The sequence below is a fragment of the Equus asinus genome, chromosome 9, assembly GCF_041296235.1.
Source record: "Equus asinus isolate D_3611 breed Donkey chromosome 9, EquAss-T2T_v2, whole genome shotgun sequence".
Lineage (NCBI taxonomy): Eukaryota > Metazoa > Chordata > Mammalia > Perissodactyla > Equidae > Equus > Equus asinus.
Window position 1 is genome coordinate 40,347,926 of NC_091798.1, and position 20,880 is coordinate 40,368,805.

The window sequence follows — 20,880 nt, forward strand, 5'->3', positions numbered from 1 at the left end:
ATGCCAGCTCCATTACCTGCCCTTGTCTTCTTTCTCTACTCCCCTCCCCCAGCAGTCCCTCTAATGACAGTGTGCCAAAGGAGCTGGGGGAGAAGGGGCATACCCAGATTGCCCCCTAACCACATAAATCCACCTCACTTTTCTATTTTCTTAGCTCTTAAGTTCCCAGGATTGGGTTCTGCATCCCCAAAATCTGTCTCTGAATCTCCGGGACCTAGCATACACTTTGCACAGGACAGGCATTGGCGTATATTTAAAAAGAACATCCGTGAGGAGACAATAGTCACACTGTCACTCTCTAGCCCATAGTTTGCAAAGCCTTTCCCAGGAAGGATCTCATCACGCCTCCTGGAATGTCCCCAGTGTTAGGCGGGGCCGAAGTCACTATCCCCACTCTACAAATGAGAAAAAGCGCGGCACATAGTTGCCAGTTTCTTGCTGTGAGCCACTACCCGCGCAGCGGTCAAGTAGCAGCCGAGTCCCACAGGCCTCGCTTCCAAAGGTCTTCCCCCTCTGCACCGCTGTATCTCCGAAGGCCCCTCGCGCGAAGCCTGCCGGGAGTTGTAGTCCAATGTCTTGCGGCTCCTACGGGTTGGACTACAGTGACCAGCATGCCCTGCGTTTCTTGCCCCCTTCCCTTTCAGCCTCCATCGTTCGGGAGGCTCTGCAGACCAGCTGATTGGGAACCGATATGGCAGCGACTCTGGGCAGCGGGGAGCGCTGGACAGAAGGTACCAGGTCCTGGCCGGAGGGTGGGACAGGGCAGGGTCTGGGAGAGATCAGGGATGGGGCTCCTGAAAGCGCCTAAGGGCTGAGATCCTGGACCTGAGGTGAAGGATAGAGGCCTGTGAGAAGATGCTGAGCCTGAGTAGGGTTCCGGATGAGGTAGGGACTGCCCAGGGCAGGAGCCAGGATCCGGAAACCAGGAGCGCGGGCTCAAGCTGAGGACCGGCCTGGAGCCCAGAGTCACTGGTGACGACTTGCTGCCTCCGGCCCCCGATCCCGCCCCGCCCGTGCCCTGCCCAGGGCCTGGGGCGGTCAGGCTCCACCCGCGCCAGGGTGGCCCAGGGGTTAGCGGGGTGATGCGGTCTCTCACACCTTGCTTACCTGGCCTTTATCCTCATCGCCAAAATGGGCGGCGTGACCCTCGGTCTCGGTTTGGTCTTGTCCCTGAAGCCCGCATCAGGACCTATAAGCCGGCCTTTTCCATTCTACAGTCAGGCAAACAGTATTGATCCAATATCTCTTACTTACCCTGCGTTATGCTGGTCCTGCAGCGAGGATTTGACAGAGGTGGGCCCCTGAGCTCGCAGAATTCAGTCCAGTGAGGGAGTTTGACAGGTGAACAGCAAATTACAAAACAGGGCCAATAATCCTGGGCTGCACAGCAAGATCATAGATTTGGGGAGCATATTGACAAAGGCACCCAACACAGCCTGCTTGTCAGAGGAGGCCCCATGGAGAAAGTGTTACACATGTTGACATGCAGGATGTGTTGGAGTTAGCCAGGTGGACTTAGAGGAAGAGTGTTGCAGGCAGAGGGAACAGCATATGCAAAGGCACAGAGAAAAGAGAAAGCATTGCTGATCTAAAAGGAGTTTGGTGTGGCTAGAGCATTGACTACAAAGGTGCATGTGGCGAGAGATGAGGCTGGAGAGGCAGGTTGAGCCCATGATAAGAAATCTGGACAAGGAGGAGTGGATAGTCAGTAAGAGATGTTAATCAGGAGAAGGATGTTTTTAAAGCCTTTCCCAGATCCTCCAGACAGGACGTGAGTACTCTGCCTTCTTTGACTGGATTGCTATGGCCCACTTTACATTCTGCAGGCATTATCATTAATTAAATCCTCTCCCTTTAAACTATAACCTCTTTATAGTCAGGAATAGGTCTTACCTTTAAATCTCCTTGATTTATCTATCCAAGTATCTTGTATATATTACTTCCATAACTGTTAGTTTAAAAGAATTCAACTCATCTCTACTTTAAATCTTAGTGGTAGGAGGCATTGCAAGCAAAAATATTATTTCATGAGCATTGTCACTTCTGACCATGGACCATAGAGAAATAGGCTTCCCCTTGTGCTGCACTAAAGGCAAGGTATTGGGCAGATATCTCTGGAGCCCCTTCAGTGGCTCTGGGTGACTTTCTATTTGCTGACTGACCACTGTAGGTACAGTGGACATTATTATGCTTCACGTTTCTGGCATTATAAGTTTTTCAAGGTTGCCTCTCTATTTTATGTATCGTTTTCTCAAGGAAGATGTTTGTTCAGCTTTGTATGGATGCTTAAAAGTCAGTGTTACATTGTTAGCTGGCCCGCATACTGACCTACTCATGCCTCCATGCAGCCGCCCAGATAGCTAAGGCAGGTAGCAAAGTTGATTTGCAGGTCAGACTGAGGCCTAATGGAAGAGCTATTGCCTTGCAGCTTACATTGATGCAATTAGAAGAAACAAGTACCCAGAAGACAGACCTCCTGAAAGTCATCATCCTTGTGGTTGCTGTAACTGCATGAAGGCACAAAAGGAAAAGAAGTCTGAGAATGAGTGGAATCAGACCCGGCAGGGTGAGGGGAGCACCACTTATACTGAGGAGCAGCTGCTTGGAGTACAAAGGTGAGCCTGTGGTGGGATTAAATGAGCGATTTGATGTGGAGTGCCTGGCACAGACAATGTGCTATGTAAGTATTGACTGCTATTATTATCATTATTATTATTATTATTGAAGCATAATAGCTTCTTGGCCTCAGAGGCAAGACTAGGTGGAAGTGGAGTATAAGGGGTAATCTAAGGTAACTGCTATGCTTCCACTGTAAGAGAGGCAGAGAAAACCAGCTAGACATAACCGAGAACTTTACAACATTCTAGCCAACAGCAGCAGAATACACATTTTTCTCAAGTATACATGGAACATTCTCCAGAATAAGACTATATATTAGGTCATAAAATAAACCTCAATAAATTTAAAAGGATTAAAATCATACAGTGTATGTTTTCTTAAATCAACAACAGAAGAAAATTTGGGAAATTCACAAATATGTTAAAACTAAACAACATGTTTCTAAATAACAAGTCACAGAAGAAATCAGAAGGAAAATTAGACACTACTTTCAGATGAATGAAAATGAAAACACAACATACCAAAGCATATGAGAAACAGCTAAAGCAATACATAGAAAGAAATATGTAGCTATAAATGTTTATATTAAAAAAAGAAATCTCAAATCAATAACCTAATCTTCTAGGAAAAGAAGAGCAAACTAAATCCAAGCAAGCAGAATCAAGGAAATAATACAGCATAGAAATAAATGAAATAGCGGATAGAAAAACAATAGAGAAAATCAACAAAACCAGAAGTTGGTTTCTTGAAAATATCAACAAAATGGACATATCAAGAAATCATTGCCTACTTGCAGGAATATAGAAAAAATAAAATATTAGATGTAAAAATACTTTGAAAGGCATTAAGTTCTCAGTGGGAGGAGGACATTGTTAATGAATCGAATGTTTCATTAATGTGTTCACCAATTTTCTTTTAGGTTTGTTTTGGGGCTTACAGATTGGAGGGAGGATTGGTGTACTACTTTGCAGTTAATTGTACAAAAGGGGCCTTTGTAGACATACATGTTTCTAATGTGTGTTTTTAGGATCAAGAAATGCAGAAATTACTATGAAATTCTGGGAGTTTCGCGAAATGCCAGTGATGAGGAGCTTAAGAAAGCTTACCGAAAACTTGCCCTGAAATTTCACCCCGACAAGAACTGTGCTCCTGGAGCAACAGATGCCTTCAAAGGTCTGATGCTGAACTAATGCTTCATTCTGCCCTTCTTGTGATGTTTGGTCACAGCAAGTTGTTTTCAGTCTCCCCTGTAACTGTTTTCAGATTATGAGACTGACATGCTGCCAACTGCGTCAAGAGGGCAGCCTATGTAATTGTTTTGTAGGGCTACACGCATCGATTTTTTTCCTGCCACATCTCTTAAATAGTGATTACCAGCATAGCTCCCTCCTATCTTCATTCACGTACCTTAATTTCTTTTGGAAAAAATGTTTGGTTTCTCTATAATACCTTTTGGAATGATTCATTCATTGATTCAGCAAATATTTATTGAAGATCCATGTGCCAAGTGCCATGGTGAATAAAACAGACATGTTTCCTCTTGTGGAACTTATAGGCTGGTGGCTGCTTGCAAATAGGGGACTAGACAGCATTCCCAAACTTCTTTGACCATGACACTCTTTGTTCATGAAACCTATGTTTGTATGAAAAAGCTGTGTATAAAGAGCATAAATTATAGTTATAGATCAATTCTTTTTTTTCCATTGGTTTTCATCATACTTTCAGAAATGTTTTCTTTTTGTGTGTGTGAGGAAGACTGGCCCTGAGCTAACATTGGTTGTCAATCTTTTTCTTTGTGCTTGAGGAAGATTGTTGCTTAGCTGACATCTGTGCCAATCTTCCTCTACTTTATATGTGGGACGCCTACCACAGCATGGCTTGCCAAGTGTTGCCTATGTCCGCACCCTGGATCCGACCCAGTGAACCCTGGGCCGCTGAAGCAGAACGTGTGAACTTAACTGCTGTGCCACCGGGCTGGCCCTTGTATTTTTAAAAAAATATATTTTGGACCCAACACACAAGTAAAAACTTACTTACGAGCTTTACCTCCTGAAGTCACTGATTTGGGTAAGGATTATCAATGGATGCTAAAACCACTGGACGGTAGGTTGTTGTTGACCAGGATGTTCACATGATGTCAAAGTATCACCCCACAGAACACTCACTGATTACAAAGGGGAACCATTCTTTTATAATGGAGATATCTAGCTGTCACCCCTTTAACCAAATGATCCAACTTATCATCACCAATACTGGAACAACCCAACATTATATGGTGTAGCACCTAAGTGATATTCTTACCACAATGTTTGACCTTTGTGAGGTCAAACATTCAAATATGGCCCAATGAGGAAACAATCAAAATATGGCCCACTCTTCAAAAAATTCAATGTAATGAAAAACAAAAAAAGGTGAGGGAGACTGTTCTAGATTAAAAGAAACTAAAGAGATGTAAACGCAAATGCAATACGTGACCTTTGCATGGATTCACTGAGTGATGGTGAATTGATGTTAAGTTTCTTAGCTGTAATAATGGTATTATGATCATGTAGGAGAATGTCCATCTTCTTAGGATATATATGCTGAAATATTTAGGGGCAAAGTGTTATAATACCCGGGGCTTACTTTCAAATGTTCAGCAAAAGAAATGTGTACATATTATATGTACTTATGTATGTATAGAGAGTTGAGGGAAGCAATGTGGCAAAATGCTAACAATTGATAAATCAAGGTAAAGGGTATACATGTGTTTATTATACTATTTTTTTCAACTTTTCTGTAGATTTGAAATTTTTCAAAAAAAAAAGTAAAAACCAATAGATCTGAGAAATTTTTAAAAGTGAACATTTACCTCAGAGGACAGTCTACCCTTGTTGATGTGGCATGGAGAATCTAGTTCTCCCCACAACTTCTACAAGGAAACAGATAACCCATGTTCTCTTTACACCTTCCTGTACAGTTTTTACAGACTAATGCCATTTCTTTGAGAAATATGCCAAATTTCAAGGAATGTGAATGTCTAAGCAACTCTGTTTAGGTTTTTCTGCTTAGCAGTTTTATTGCTGTAAACATTTAATACAATTCACCAGCTAGAAGAATCATAAGAAAATGCTCTTGCCAACTGTGTTTCTGATAGTGCTGACTGAATTAGAAGTAGGGAGTAGGGATGTCTTAAAATATTTTTTTCAAGGTTTCTTTGATTGGTGGTACTAATTGTATGTTTAAATGAAATTGGACAAAGTTTGCACATTTGTGCCTAGGGAAGAAAGGTGATGGTAAGCATATGTAATCTATTCCGTCTTTGATCCCTCACTGAGACATTGGAGATAGATTTCGAAATTTATGAAGACCATTTTCTAAAGGAAGCTGAAACAAGACTGTGATAAGTAAGGACTTTGCTTTTAGCCAAGCAGAAGGATTTTTTACTGATTATTCTATTCAGGAGATTGTTTCTGACTTCAAGTTAAAACCACTACTTATGTATGAACCATTTCCAACCATAAACTATTGCTCTCAAGTGAAATAAGAACACTTTTTTTTCTTTTCTTTCTTTTTTTTTTTTTTTGCTGGGGAAGATTTGCCTTCAGCTAACATCTGTTGCCAATCTTCCCTCTTTTTTTGGGGGGGGGGAAGATTAGCCCTGAGCCAACTACTGCCAATCCTCCTCTTTTTGCTGAGGAAGACTGGCCCTGAGCTAACATCCATGCCCATCTTCTTCTACTTTATACATGGGACGCCTACCACAGCATGGCTTTTGCTAAGCAGTGCCATGTCTGCACCCGGGATCCAAACCGGCGAACCCCGGGCCACCGAGAAGCGGAATGTGCAAACTTAACTGCTGTGCCACCGGGCCAGCCCATTATCTTCCTCTTTTTGCTTGAGGAAGATTTGCCTTGAGCTAACACCTGTGGCAGTCTTCCTCTATTTTGTATGTGGGTCGCTGCCACAGCATGACCATGGAGAAGTAGTGTAGGTCCATGCCTGGGAACTGAACCCAGGCCACCAAAGCAGAGCACACTGAACTTAACCACTAAGCCATGGGGCCAGCCCCAAGAACACATTGTTGATGAATGAGCACAGGTGTTCTTAGTTCATCTTGAATCCAGTGGTGTTTCTGGCTTGTCAAACTAGATCATGGAAAATTTCAAGGGCAGGTGGTTGGGTAAACTTTCTAGGCCCAAGCACCTCTCCTTGGGCCCCTGTGAAGTTACCCAGCATTGATGAACTGAGGGCTCTTCATTGCTGCTACTCTGATCACCCTCAGCTACAGCAAAGACTGTGTACTCAGGTGCTTTTTGGTTTGGGTTGCAGCAATAGGAAATGCCTTTGCAGTCCTGAGCAATCCTGATAAGAGACTCCGCTATGATGAATATGGAGATGAACAGGTGACTTTCACTGCCCCTCGAGCCAGACCTCATAGTTATTACAGAGACTTCGAAGCTGACATCACTCCAGAAGAGCTATTCAATGTCTTCTTTGGAGGACATTTTCCTACAGGTTAGTATCCCAAAATTATTGTTTAAAAATTTTTAACAAGATCCTGTTTGAGGATCTGAATAGAGGGACCATGGTATGGTGGAAACAGCAAGAATTTGGAATCAGATGAGCTGAGGTTTGAGGCAAGTCTTCAGCCTCCAGCTGGGCATGATTTTGACCAAATCACTTAGTATTTCTGATCCCGTTTCCTCACCCGAAGAATGGGGCTGATAATACCTACCTCACAGGGCTGCTATGAGGATTGGATATTTTTAAGTACTTTATAAATAAATAGCAGAATGCCTATTATTATCATTATTGCAAAATAGCAGTTTTATAAAGATAAAAGTTAGGAAAGTATCCCCAGAGAGTTGGAAGTTGGGATAATTAAATTCCCAGGAAGTAAACTGAATTTTATGAGTTGCTAATAAAGATACTAGTGACGTAATCGGATATTGGGCAAGGAAGCAGCATGAGCCTGTCAGACAGAATTCATGGCCCAAATGCTCCTTTACCGGCCTTTTAGTGTTCTCTCACTCACTAGTTACAAAAGACTATTTAAATAAAGGCAGGAGAGCTAAGCACATTGCATTTCCATCTGGTTCACTTGGCTTACCTACTGTCTTATTTTCCTACTTGGTAAAATGGGATAATTCTCTACCCTCAGAGAATCTATTCGGGAGCAAGGACCTTGGAAAAGGCAAGGAAGGAGTGTTTGCTATCTCATACTAAGTATTTGCTTTTCTTTCTTTTCCAGGAAATATTCATATGTTTTCAAACGTGACAGATGACACCCACTATTACCACCGGCGGCACCGACACGAGAGGATGCAGACACAGAAGGAAGAGGAGGAAGATAAACCTCAGGTACCCAGGGAGGACAGGAGAACTGCTGCTCATAAACACTCGTACTGAGCTGACCTATGTGGCGTATGATCAGGTTTTAGAAGTTCAACTTGAGATATGTTGCTAAAATGTGCTTTAGGAAAACAGAGGCTGGTAAGAAGAGCTGGATAATTGACCCAAATAGGCCAGAATGGTACCCCCTTCCCCACCCATTCTTTCGTTGCTCTCAGGGGCTTCCAGTTCCTTTGTGGGGCTGTCTTGACCAAGGTTTTCTTGACTGCAGAAAATAGGAACTCCTTTGAAAATATTCAGAACTAACAGGGGTTTAAGGGATCAAGGGAGTCTCACGAAGCTTAAGGGCAGGAAGCACAACTGGGTCTCATGACAGATGGGAACCAGGAACTGGGGTGCTGTCAGGTACCCATGCAGTTGTGCTCTCCATGACTCCTTGGGGCCAGATTGTCTCCAATTTTCCTGCCTCTCTGCGTCTGCTTCATTCGTTCTAAGCAGCCTGGCTTGTCCTACTTCCCCTTGCAAATGGCAAGTCCTTAGTGCCTAAGAGTATGTATCCTTTCTTCAAGTGACTGCCTAGCAGTGAACGGTGATGAATCTCAATCCCAAATTCCTAAGAGGGAGCATGTGATTATCCCTGCTAGGGTTAGATGTCCCCTGGTCCATTCAGCTGTGGCCAAGGAAACAGAGTTGCATAATATTAACCTGGCCCAGTAAGAGCCACAGTCTGGGCAGACTCACCCACAGATGTCTGCTTCACTGGTCTTAGAAAAGGAGGCTGCAGGAGAATTACTGGGTGTCAGCCCAGGTTGTGGGTGGGCCTCCTTCAGCCTTCACAGCAGAGAGAACAAGAATTGTTTGGTACCTCTCACCGGAAAGTACAGCCTTCCCAGAAAAACCTTGGGCTTTGTGCAATGAATTGGTAATTCGTATTTTCTTTGGGGAAACTATCCTATTTTCAATAAGTTTTATACTGATGAAGAACACCTACACTAAATATTTTTTTCTTTTTCAGACTACGTATTCTGCATTCATTCAGTTACTTCCAGTTCTGGTGATTGTGATTATATCTGTCATTACTCAGCTGCTAGCTTCTAATCCCCCATATAGTCTATTCTATAAATCGTAAGTCAAATATTTATAAATCTTTCTTAACAATAGTCTGGAAGGTGAAAGACTTGAAGGTTTTGCTGGTACATAACCAACATTTCATTTCACATTTCATTGTAGAAAACACTGATTTGGTGTTTTAAGGAACAGCTGGATAGTAACAGTGCAGAGACTCAAAAATACTGTAGGCAGTTTCCAGTGCTCTCAGGAGATGGATTGTTTTGTTCTACAGCGACATCATCCGGGTCAGCTGCAGAACAGCAACAACTGGTTTCTGAAGGATTAATAGAATAACTCCAGGTTCAGATTATATCCTTATCACACCATGTTAGAGTTAGAAAGGACCCTATTGATCTTGTGATAGGATCCCTGGACCCTGTGCTTCTGAGAACATAGTACCTGAGATCTGGTGATTATTTTCAATTTAAGAAATTGCAAGAATAGGACATTTTATTCATGGTAAGGCTACATAGTCAAACCATAGTCTCACATTTCTTTGCTTTTACTGAAAATGTAGACATTCATTATAATGTTTGTATTACATGCAAATTATGAGCTCTGATAAGAATTTTTTTATTTCTTCAATTAATTATTTCAATTAATTCAGTTCTCAAAGTTTGGTCTCCAGACCAGCATCATCAGCATCAACTGGCAAGATGTTAGAAATGCAAACTCTTGGGGCCAGCCGGTGACTTAGTGGTTAAGTTCACACTCTCTGCTTTGGCGGCCTGGGGTTCTCAGGTTCAAATCCTGGATGTGGACATAGACACCACTCATCAAGCCATGCTGTGGCAGCATCCCACATACAAAATAGAGGAAGATTGGCACAGATGTTAGCTCAGGGCCAATCTTCCTCACCAAAAAATAAAAAGAAAGAAAGAAAGAAAGAAAAGAAAAAGAAATGCAAACTCTTAGGCCTCTACTGAATCAGAAACTCAGGGTGAGAATCTGCAATCTGAGTTTTCACAAGCCCTCCAGATAACTCTGGTCCATATTAAAGTTTGAGAATCACTAGATTAATTATCTTTTTAATTAATAATGAGAAATAAGTCATTACTCATTGCTCTAGTTTAGTCTACAAAAACCTTACAAAATGTGGAATCCATGACGCAATACATAACAGGAAGTTTTTGTTGGTGATCATGTGGAGTGAAGACTATCATTCTGGATCAATATCTTCATTTTACAGAGAGGAAAGTTGAGACGCAAAGGGAGGTTATTACTCTCGGATCACACTGACCTGATTCCCTCTATTTCCTGACTTCCTGTATTCTCCATATGCTACAGCTACCTCCTTTCTTGTCAGGCCAGTGGGGCTGGCAGGAACCTGCCCTGCTAACACCTTCCCAAAGGCAGATGGGAGCAGTCATGGCCTGAGCTCTTAGACATTCAGCAAGATTCCTAAGTTAAGAGATCAAAGGAAAAGGCTGAGAAGACTCAAATATAACTCATTTAAATGGAATTTGTCCAGTTTGAACAAAATCAGCTTGGATTTTGCACATTATTGTCACATTGTTTTAACTTGAATTTGTACTCCTTTCTATACTTCCTTATGGTTAGAATTTAGTTAACCCAGACCTGTTAATGTTTCTGAGCACCAGATACCATTGGATATCCTAGACTCACAGAGAGCCCAAGAAGTATCATGGAAATCTTTTGGCTGAGTTTTTTGCACTTCTCACTTAGCAGCTATGTGTGAAGTACTTTTTGTCATGTCCTAAAATTGGTGCTAAATTGGTGTAAGCTATCTGGTTATTTGTAAGTAGTTTACTATAACAATCACTTCATCCAACCAACATCTGCCAATAGCCTACTCTGTGCCAGGTACCATGCTAGGTCCTACACAATATACAAATTGTTTTTTTAAGCATTCAGCATTCTACTTTTAGCATAGAAAGAAATATAAAAGACGTGACTCCTTTAAGAGAATAAAGTAAATATATTGAAGCTGAATCCACAGTATTTACATGCTTACGTAATAGTGATAATGATGACATTACACTTATACTTTGCTAGGGAAATAATAAATGTTGCGTGTATTAGAAGCTGATATCTGCACCTGCCCTCTGGAGAGGTGATTGTGATAATGATGTCTGTGAAGCCAGTGCTAAGAGTGATATTGCTGAATATAAAAAGCGTACCAGAGCCTCTCTCTCTCTCTCCTTGTTTTAGGACCTTGGGCTATACCATTTCTAGAGAAACCCAGAACCTGCAGGTGCCTTACTTTGTGGATAAAAACTTTGACAAGGCCTACAGGGGAGCATCTCTGCGTGACCTGGAGAAGACGATAGAGAAGGATTACATTGATTACATCCAGACGAGTTGTTGGAAGGAGAAACAACAAAGTAAGATGCTCTAAAAGGGGGTTTAGCTGGTAGCCATCCTTCCAACCTAAGGCATCCCCGCTTCCTGATCCCTCCTCTCTCCTTGTTTGAATCGCACATGTTCATGTGAACAGAGACAGGACAGAGGCCCTTCAGGATACTACAAAAAAGGGGAAGTTTATTGACAGGATACACGTAGCCAAGACTTAGAAATCTTAGGAACTTAGGCAGCACTAGTTGCCCATCTGTCTGTCTGTCTCTGAGCCTCTATCTCTCTCTGCCTATCTGCCTCTCTCCTCTCTGCCAACTGCCTTCCTTTGCTTCTTCAAGCTCTCCTTCATAACTTTGTTTTGCTATGGTTTATTTTGATTTCTACTCTCCTAGTTGCTCTCCCAACTTCCCCACTCCATGAGCCATTGGCCCCTTTGTACATCACAAGCCTCCTCTTTAAGTTGTAGCTGGTTTGGTCTACAGTTTCTTAACTCCACATTCCCTAGAGGGAAATCTGATTGATCCAGCCTAACTTTTTGAGCCAGACCGAAGGTTCATAGATTGTTGGTATTCAGTTAGGTGCCCCCTTTCCTCATCTCCAGTCGCGTGTGGCCACACAGAACAAAAGTGACCCTCCCTAGGTCTGTGCCTTCGCTAAGGGTGGATGTGAGCAGGCCTTTCACTCTATTTCCCTCTCTGGAGACAAGGCAGGTGACAGTGTCTGCCACTTGGCTTACAACTCCAGTGCGTGTTAATGGGGAATGTGGTAGCAAGGGTGGCCCTGTCTCTCAGCCAACAAGTTCTCTTTTGATCCTACTTGAATTCCACACACATGCACACCACCATTAGCAACTATCTTATAAAACATGGCTTTGGTTAATTTTTAAAGAGCAAACGCTAACTCATTTTTTAAACCTTATTACTGGGTACTATTAAACATTTAACAGTGTCTGGTAAAATTAGCACTTCAGTCACAGTGCTGCTAAGCCCTTGCTGACCCATCACGCATCCCAACTCCACCCCCAAGGTAATCTCTCCTTCCTCTGTGTCCTTAGAGCACTTGGTTCATCCTGCTAACACAGTACTGCTCTCACAGTGTTAGTGTTCCGTAGGTAGATGTCAGTCTCCCTGCTGGACTGTGGGCTTTCTGAGGACAAGGATCATGTCTTATTAATTTTGTGTCCAAGGCCCCTGGCACAGTCTTTGCTTCAGAACAGGTGCTCAACAAATGTCTTTTGAAGAGAGGATTCTCAGGACTGGAAAACAATGAAAATGCTGAGGATTTAGAATCCCAGAGCAGGGTTAGTGTCCTAACCCTAGCCCTTAGGGACCTTGTCCCTGCCCTCTACTTTTATAGGGCAAAGCCCAGCTGAACTCTCAGGTGCATCACAACTTGGTGGATAATGCCTCTGGGATATAAGGGGGAATTAAGTAGGAGGAAGAAGTTCCTTTTTTATCGGAAAAACTGAGGAGTCAGGAAGTACCCTATATCATTTTAAACTAAGTTTTCCAAGTTTCAAAAAATCAGGAAAGAATTTTGGAGCAAGATAAAGGCCTTAGAATAAAAAGCAGTATATATGTGGGTCCAAATCAGGTGAAGGCCACAGTGTGTACCCTGAAAGTCCCCACTGTTTTGGGCTCTGAGAGGGATTTTAATTTGTTGCTTTTTGCAAGAACTGGATGAAAATCTGCATTTCACCTTCTTCAAACACACACACACACACACACACACACACACCCAGCTGGAACTATCCAAAGAGTTCATGGTAAGGATTACACCTAAATTGGCTTCTAGGCTTTCGTCCCCATCCCCATGAGGCCTAGTTTCAGGGCTTTGGCACTCTCCAGGTATAAATTAAAATCCAGTGGGTAAGCATGATACGTGTACCCACCAGTTCCAACTGGGGGGTTATCAGCATACACCCCTTAAAAATCTATTTCTGGCGTTTAAGGAGGGTGGCTGTCCGGAGCCTCCACACAACCAAAGTGCCATTTGAGAACAAGCAGCATCTGCCCTCCGGATCCAGCAGCAAGTGCAGCCAACAAGGTTAAATTTAGCAGTTGGAGGTTGTAAAAATAAACCCACTTGAGAACAAAGTTCACTCTTGGCAAAATACCAAATGGAAACTGTTTTTAGCAAAGTTAGCCATTGTCTTTTAAAATCTTTTGTTCATTTCTTTTCTCTACTCTACCTTAGAATGCTTAATCCAAATGAACTTCTGTAATCCTAAACTATGAACACTAACTGCCCTGTTTACTCCTTCACAGCTACATCTAGATAATAAACGTGATGCCAGGGGAAGTGGCCAGGCCACTGGGCTGGGATGGACAAAAGTAACAGGCAGGAACTGCCTCCTGGCCTGGCTGAGCTGAGCTGAGATCCTGACCCTGCCAGGCAGGGGAGCACTTTTTTCCATGTCCTGGAGCAGGGTAGCAGAGTGGGTAGAAGCTTAAGCTTTGAAATGGGGATAAAATGAACTTCCTCTTAGAGAGGTTGTATGGATTATAGAAGATGGTATGGGTATAATGCTTAGCATGGTGTCTGGCACATAGTAAGTGCCTGGTTCTTGATGGAGTCCAGGCCTTACTTGGCCTTGCTAAACTGGATGCAGTACTGTCTCATGGGGCTGAATCATGAGGGTTGTCAGGATCTATAGGGGTCTTCCAGCTGTCAAGACTCCAATCTGAGATCTTGTGCAGAGTGTTCTTGGGAGAAAGTCTGGGACTTGCTTCTCTTGGCAACTTGCCTGAGTCAGTTTACCTTGCAGGCCCAATGCTCTGTCCATCTACTACACTGGCATTCAGAGGTAGGGAAACATTTTACAAAGAAGAAAAGATGGTCTCTTGATCCTGCCCTTCCCAAACATTATTTTTTTTTAACTTAGAAGTTATTGAATATTAACAGAACTTATCAAAAGTAACATACTCATTGAGATGACCTTTTGCTCACTGTAGGGCAAAAGGATTCACTGGCAATTTGGAGAGAAGTTTGTCTAAGCATGGTAGTGGGGATGCGGGACATGGTTCCTTGAAACACTGACCTTGTGCAAAGTCATTGCTCTGGAGCAGGAGTCTCAATCTCTGGAGCACTAATACCTGGTTTCAGTGAACTTTATGAAAAGCAATGTGATGTTTTGAGAAAAGCATTCATATATGTGCATTTATCTTTCATCAGCTTATTCCAGTGGTCTTCAGTGTAGAAGATAGTAAGAATCATTAGCCCTTAATGTTTTCTGGAATGAGATTTCAGGCAATGAGTCATTTAGGTAAGCCCATTAAACAAAAAACCTAAGGAAAAGCAAAGCCACAGAATCTGTTCCATATAACTGTGGGTATAACTGTGACTCCAGAGGACCTAAGGCATACACTGATTTTGTAGAGGCCCCCTGAACGGGTTTCCCACATGCCAGAGAAATGGAGTTAGTGCTGAGTTCTGGGCAGGACCCAGGAGCACAGGGCTTTCATTTGGGTGCAGCACATGATCCTCCATGAAGCTTTGTCACCTGCAAGGGTGACTGTGCCAAGGCAAGCTCTGGCTAGCAGGCCCTGCAGGGACCCGCGCCACAGGGTGAGAGCACATTGTTCTGGAGCCTGGGAGACCCGTTGCTTGCCAACCAACTGCTGAGCTAGGGCCCCGGCTCTGAGCCCCATTGTAGAGGGAAGGTTTCCGTGCATACCCACTGCTCGCCCTGGAGTCCTACACTTCATCTTCACTTTGGGCCTTACTTGGTAAATAGAATTGTTGTGAGCAGAAATGCCAGACAGTGTTTTGTGTTGATAGAAACTTATTCAGAAACCAGTGCCCACTCTTCCCCTGGGCTAAGTATAATTCCTGTTCCCAGGCAGTTTGCTGATTAATCAGACAGGGGCCTCTCGTTCCACCAAGAAAAACAAAATCTGTCAGCAAGATGATTAAGAATGGAAAGACATATTTCAAAATGATTAAAATAGCATTTTCACAAGAAAGGTCCTTTAAACATTGAGTAGCTGCCTGTTGTTGGAAGATTTCAGAAGCCATTCAGCCCATCCAAGCATGCCACCCTGTTAATACACAACACATCTCTGGAGGTGCTTTTCAGGCATTCCCTCCTGAGAATGTCTCTGAAAATTTACAAAAGAATACAAAATAAAGGCAGCCAAACCACTGTTGAGTCAGAGAAGACAGCAGAGATTATATTCTGGTTAAAAATAGAATGACCTTCTCCACCATGAAGAGAAAATGAAATTCATTTAGTCAAGGAGACAAAGGTCACCGGATCGAGATGATTTCACTTTTAAAAGAGCCCAGCTGCCTTTGGCCTTTGAGTTAGGGACCCCACATGTGGTGAGGGAATGAAGAAAGCCACCAGCAACCTGGCCTTCTATAGAAGGCATACGCAACGGAGGAGGCTCTGTGTCAGTTAGCATGTATGAGTTATGATCCCGCCACGCAGGGGAAAGCATGAAGCAGCTGTCTTTGTTTCAGATGACAGGGACAGGCGATTGGACTCCATTCTCTCCCAACTGCCATCTGAATCCCATTCGCAGGAAGACCGTGAAACAGTCAGTCTCCTCTTACTGCACACGTGCAGGTTTCCTAAGTCTGGTGCCAAATGTTCTATTGATAAGAACTAAGTGCAGTGCTTTTATAATAGAGCACAGATACTGCAGGACTCCGGGATCACAGGTGTCTTTTAATCCTCAGCACCTGGTGTAGTGTAGCTGCCTGATACTCTTGAATAAATGAGTGTTTCTTAATTTAATTGAAAGAAAAAGCATTAAATAAGTTAAGAGGAGCTTTGATTCCAGAAATATTGAAATGAAACAAAGAAGCTCAACTCTCTTGATGAATTGGTTACCTGTTTTATCTTTCAGAGTCGGAGTTGACAAATTTGGCAGGATTATACAGAGATGAACGATTGAGACAGAAAGCAGAGTCGCTGAAACTTGAAAACTGTGAAAAACTTTCCAAACTTATTGGCCTGCGCAGAGGTGGCTGAGAGGATGATAGTCCGGCGCAGGGTTGGGGTTTTGCTACTTGTTACTATTTATGTTCCTAATTCCATTTTATAATACAAAATTAGGAAATTATTAACATTTTACAATTTGCTAATGTTGTTTGGTGGGCAGAGTTGTAGGCGCTAGAGCATGGAGCCAGACTTGTCATCAGAGAATCCTTCCTAGGGATTGGCTCCAAGGGCCAGGAACAGTTCATCTAAATTGAATTAATGGCAAAGCATTTGATTCAGCGCCCCCTGTTCCTTGCCCACCCTGCCTCTAGGAATGTAGTTCAGGGCATCCCAGAGCAGATTCATGTTTTCTTCCTTCTTCCCTTCTTCAGGAATGTTTCAATACCCAGTCATTCCTAGGCATAGCCAAAGCAGCTTAATATTAGTTGTTTACAATGTGCAGCAAAAATTATACCTCTCCCTTATTAGAGTCCTCATCTCCCCTAGAATCCAGCCTTTGAAACCTGCTCCTACGCAGCTTTCCATTTTCTAAGGGGAAGATGGAGAAATGTAAACTGTTGTAGTCAGTAGTTTTCTATTTGCCTAATCTCTATTCAGAGTTACTAGCACTAGCACACAGCCTGTTTTGAGTTTCTTTTACTTCCTTAACCCTCTCTCTTATAAAAGGTCCAGAAATTAAAAGCTATTGAGTGAAACAGTTCAATGGACAACTCAACAGCAGGAAGCAGGGGCCAGGGGTGAAGATGAAATGCAAGACTGAACCTCAGTACAGGTTCCCCTGTCCATCATAGATACCAGAGAATGTCCTTTTTGTCATTTCCCCTTGCCGCATCACACTTAAGCTGAGTCCCTACACCCCACAGAGGTACAGTGGTCAGACCTACAAGGAGGCATTGCCAGCCAACCAGGCTGTTTGCTCAAGCCTAGGGATAGAAGGGAAAGACTCTTTACATGGCTATGGGGGTCTGGCGTTGGCCCCAGCAGTCACTTTGTCTAACCCAGTGCCCTGTGGTTTGTGATATGAGATGCTTTTTCACATAGTCAACATTTGTTGAGTGCCTAGTATGAAGCAGGGATTCTCACATATATTTTCTTTTCTTTTTTTTTTTTAAAGATTGGCACCTGAGCTAACAACTGTTGCCAATCTTTTTTTTTTTCTGCTTTATCTCCCCAAAATCCCCGTATATAGTTGTATATCTTAGTTGCAGGCCCCTCTATTTGTGGGATGTGGGACGCTGCCTCAACGTGGCTTGACAAGTGGTGCCATGTCCGCACCCAGGATCCAAACCCTGGGCCGCTGCAGCGGAGCGCGCGAACTTAACCACTCGGCCACGGAGCCGGCCCCTCACATATATTTTCTTACTTTAGCCTCCTCACAACTCTGTGAAGTCGACATGTTATCCCTGTTTTTATGAATGAAAACTTTGGCCTAGAGAGGATGAATGGTTGACCTGGGTCACACAATTGGTAGTGGCAGAGCTAGATAGTAGGCTGATTATTGAGTAGAAGATGTGATGTCATCCCATTTCTCAGGTGATTCTAGCCAAATTGGTAAAGCAGAATCTTTCCCAAGGATGCCCCTGTCCCCCTGACTTTGTGACCCTGTATCCTTTCTATGGCAGTCGTGCATCCACTCAGGATACCTTCCCCCAAGTCTTTAGGAAGGAAGACCCTCTGTACACCAATTCTGTATACAAAACAAGAGGTCCCTCAAAGGCAAGCAGCCCTTCCCACCAGTGACAAGGAAGAGGTAAGTTGTTGCCTGTGCTACATGGTTCTGAGCCTTCATGCAAAAGCGAGTGGCCAGGATTGAGCTGTCTTGATTATCGTGAATCTGAACCTGGAAGGATCAGTAGGTGACTATAGTCTACACTCTATATTTTCTTCAGGATGGAAGAAAAGTTCCTTTTGGAAGGAGAGTCTGCATTAAAAGTGATTTCTAAAGCAGAGTGTCTCCTTTGAGATGCATAGCTGTGATTTTGGCAGACACATCTAGCATGGTTCAACATGTGGGCATTCCATAGGGTCAGGAGATGGGTCCAGAGGCAAAGAGTGGAGCTTTGGTGGCTGTAGGGAACAACTGCTTAGCTGTGGGGAGTGGGGGAAGCTCCAGAGATAGCCAGATTTTGCTTCCCATGTAAGTCTATCCTCCTGGTTTGGGGGGGCTTCCTTGATCCCCTCTGAGTGACTAAGGGCATTTACACTGTAAAATGTGCCTGTGAGCCAAGCAGGCTTATGGAAAGTTTTCTTATACACAAAAAATCAAAGCTCTCCTCTTCCCAAACCCAACCTCTGCTAGAAAATGGGCCATAATTAAACTGACTTGACAGCTTAAAAGATGCTGCTCTAGAAGCCTATGAATAGTGTAGTCACACACTTTATGGATTTCATGGCAGAGACGAGTTATCTGTGATGACACTAAATAGAGGCAATGCTAACTACATTAAATGTCAGGTCTATTGTCTGTGTTTATAGCACTGATGGTACTGTTTTATTTATTAGCTAATAGACCACAACATTCACATCGGGTTTTCCTCAAGGGATTGGTATTTGCTTTTGGTTGAAGGATAGTTTAATCTATTTGGTACAGTCCAGAATATTGTTAAACTATAATTTCCTGGGTTGTATTTTAGATGGGTTGTCTGCATGTTGGTAACATAAGCGTTTTCCTCTTGCCTACATTCTTTGGAAGGCTTCCTGATCATATATAAACTCTTTAGGTAAGGCGTATTCTTGCTGTCAGAACTTGGCGTGCAGCTCTAGACTGTATCTGAGCATTAATGCAGGTTGGAGACGTGTGATAGGAGTGGGGTTAAAAAATAGGGCTTGAGGCTCAAGCAGAAACGGAAGCTCGCGTCCATTAGAAGCAAAGTGCTGTCTGCACTGCACGATCAGCAGTGAGGAGGGGAAGATGAAAATCCTTTTCACCACAAAGGACACTGCGGCTTGAAGGAATCTGTGTCCCCACATTAGCAACCCTGGGGTCCACCTGCTCAAACCAGAAAACTTGTGAACTTCCTTGATCAGCTCCAGGCCTCACAGCTTGGGAGAAGTGACCAGTAAGAAGATGTCATTGCTATGCTTTCTGTTGGAAACTATTAGAAATTACACTGAACTCCAAATTCCACTGGAATGTGGAATCCAGCAGCCTGGCCAAACTATGTGTTATTCTCGTTTTCATCCTCATACTCAGGACTGGCTTTGTGAGGAGGTACTGCTGGGATTCCAGAAGCTTCCTGTTACAACTGGCCACACATGCAAGTTCATTGTCTCTGCATGCAATTTTCCTCACAGGAGCTAGCACTTAATTAGTATTTATTTTGGATTCATTTAAGACGTAAGCTTAGAATCCTAATATATTTATTTTTGGAAGGGGCCAAGTTATTAGACATCTTATTTTTTGAGCCTGCATTCTTGATACCTCGTGCAGTGACCACCAAGTAACTATATGCCCATGTGTTAGATACTGATTACATCATTTGCATCACACTCAGTATTTGGAATTAAAGATGTGAATCTTCTGTGACCAGAGCCAGGTTTGACACAAATGGAATCAACTCCTCATGGAATAAGAATCCTGAAAATCTGGTCACCTGATCCACTGCATCTGGATTGAGTGTATTTTAACCGAGAAGGAAATTAAACAATTTTATATAAAAAGAATGGCTTTATATTTTTCCTTTGTTCTTTTACCTTTGCTCATGGCACCCTTGGGCACTGCATATTGCCCAACTCCCTTGGAGCCACTTAGGACTAGAGAAGCTGTTGACCTCTGCGCCAGCCTTCCCTCATCCATCAGTGGAATTATTGGTGTTTAGAACAATAGATAGCACTGGTGGCATCACTACTTCCATATTTGTTGTCTATCAAATAACAGCAGCTGCAGCATATCACAGCTAATGCACAGATCAAATCTACTTAGCATCTGAAAATCAGGTGTTATCCCAAGTTCCTTGCTGTCTTTGTTCCTAATGGCTCATATTTAGGAAAGTCTTAGTTTAAAAATATAGTACATGGGCATAATAATACCCTTCATTTGAAGAAAGATTGAGATGAGATTCAATTCAGGAAAGATGGAGAACTTACTATGTGCCAGGTGGGCTGAGCTTTTGGGATGAAGGTCAGGGGACAAGTGAGACCCAGCCCAAGGTTCCTGGAGCTCACAGCTAATAGGGAGGCTAATTTTAGATAATGTTTCCCAGGAGGATGAATGTCAAAGGGGGCGACCAAGGGAACCTTGGGAATCTATAACAAAGGGATTAATCCAGTATGAAGTATCAGTGAAAGCAATCCTGAGAAAGAGAGAATTGAAACATAACCACCCTTCATACAGAGTGCAGGGATTTTTAATGGAGATGGAAGCAACGCTGTGAGTGCTCCCGTTTCTGTGAGTAGCACCACCATCCATCCAAGCACAAAAGTCAGAAACCCAGGTAACTTTGTGTGGTAGACTTAATTTGGTGTCCTCCGATGGACTACACCTAATATTCATGCCCTTGTGTAGTCCCCTTTCTGATCTGGGCTGGCCCTTGATCTTTAACCAATAGAATGTG

General features: G+C 43.1%; 1 protein-coding gene across 1 annotated transcript; it reads left to right on the plus strand.

Annotated features, from left to right (window-relative positions):
- The first annotated feature begins 590 nt into the window (after positions 1-590).
- On the plus strand, positions 591-19,990 carry DNAJC18 (DnaJ heat shock protein family (Hsp40) member C18). Its single transcript, XM_014853854.3, has 8 exons — positions 591-731; positions 2,429-2,615; positions 3,647-3,792; positions 6,931-7,116; positions 7,853-7,962; positions 8,969-9,078; positions 11,236-11,408; positions 16,233-19,990. Exons 1-8 carry the CDS (start codon positions 692-694, stop codon positions 16,355-16,357), a joined length of 1,077 nt encoding a protein of 358 aa, XP_014709340.2. The 5' UTR covers positions 591-691; the 3' UTR covers positions 16,358-19,990.
- The last annotated feature ends 890 nt before the right edge of the window (positions 19,991-20,880 follow it).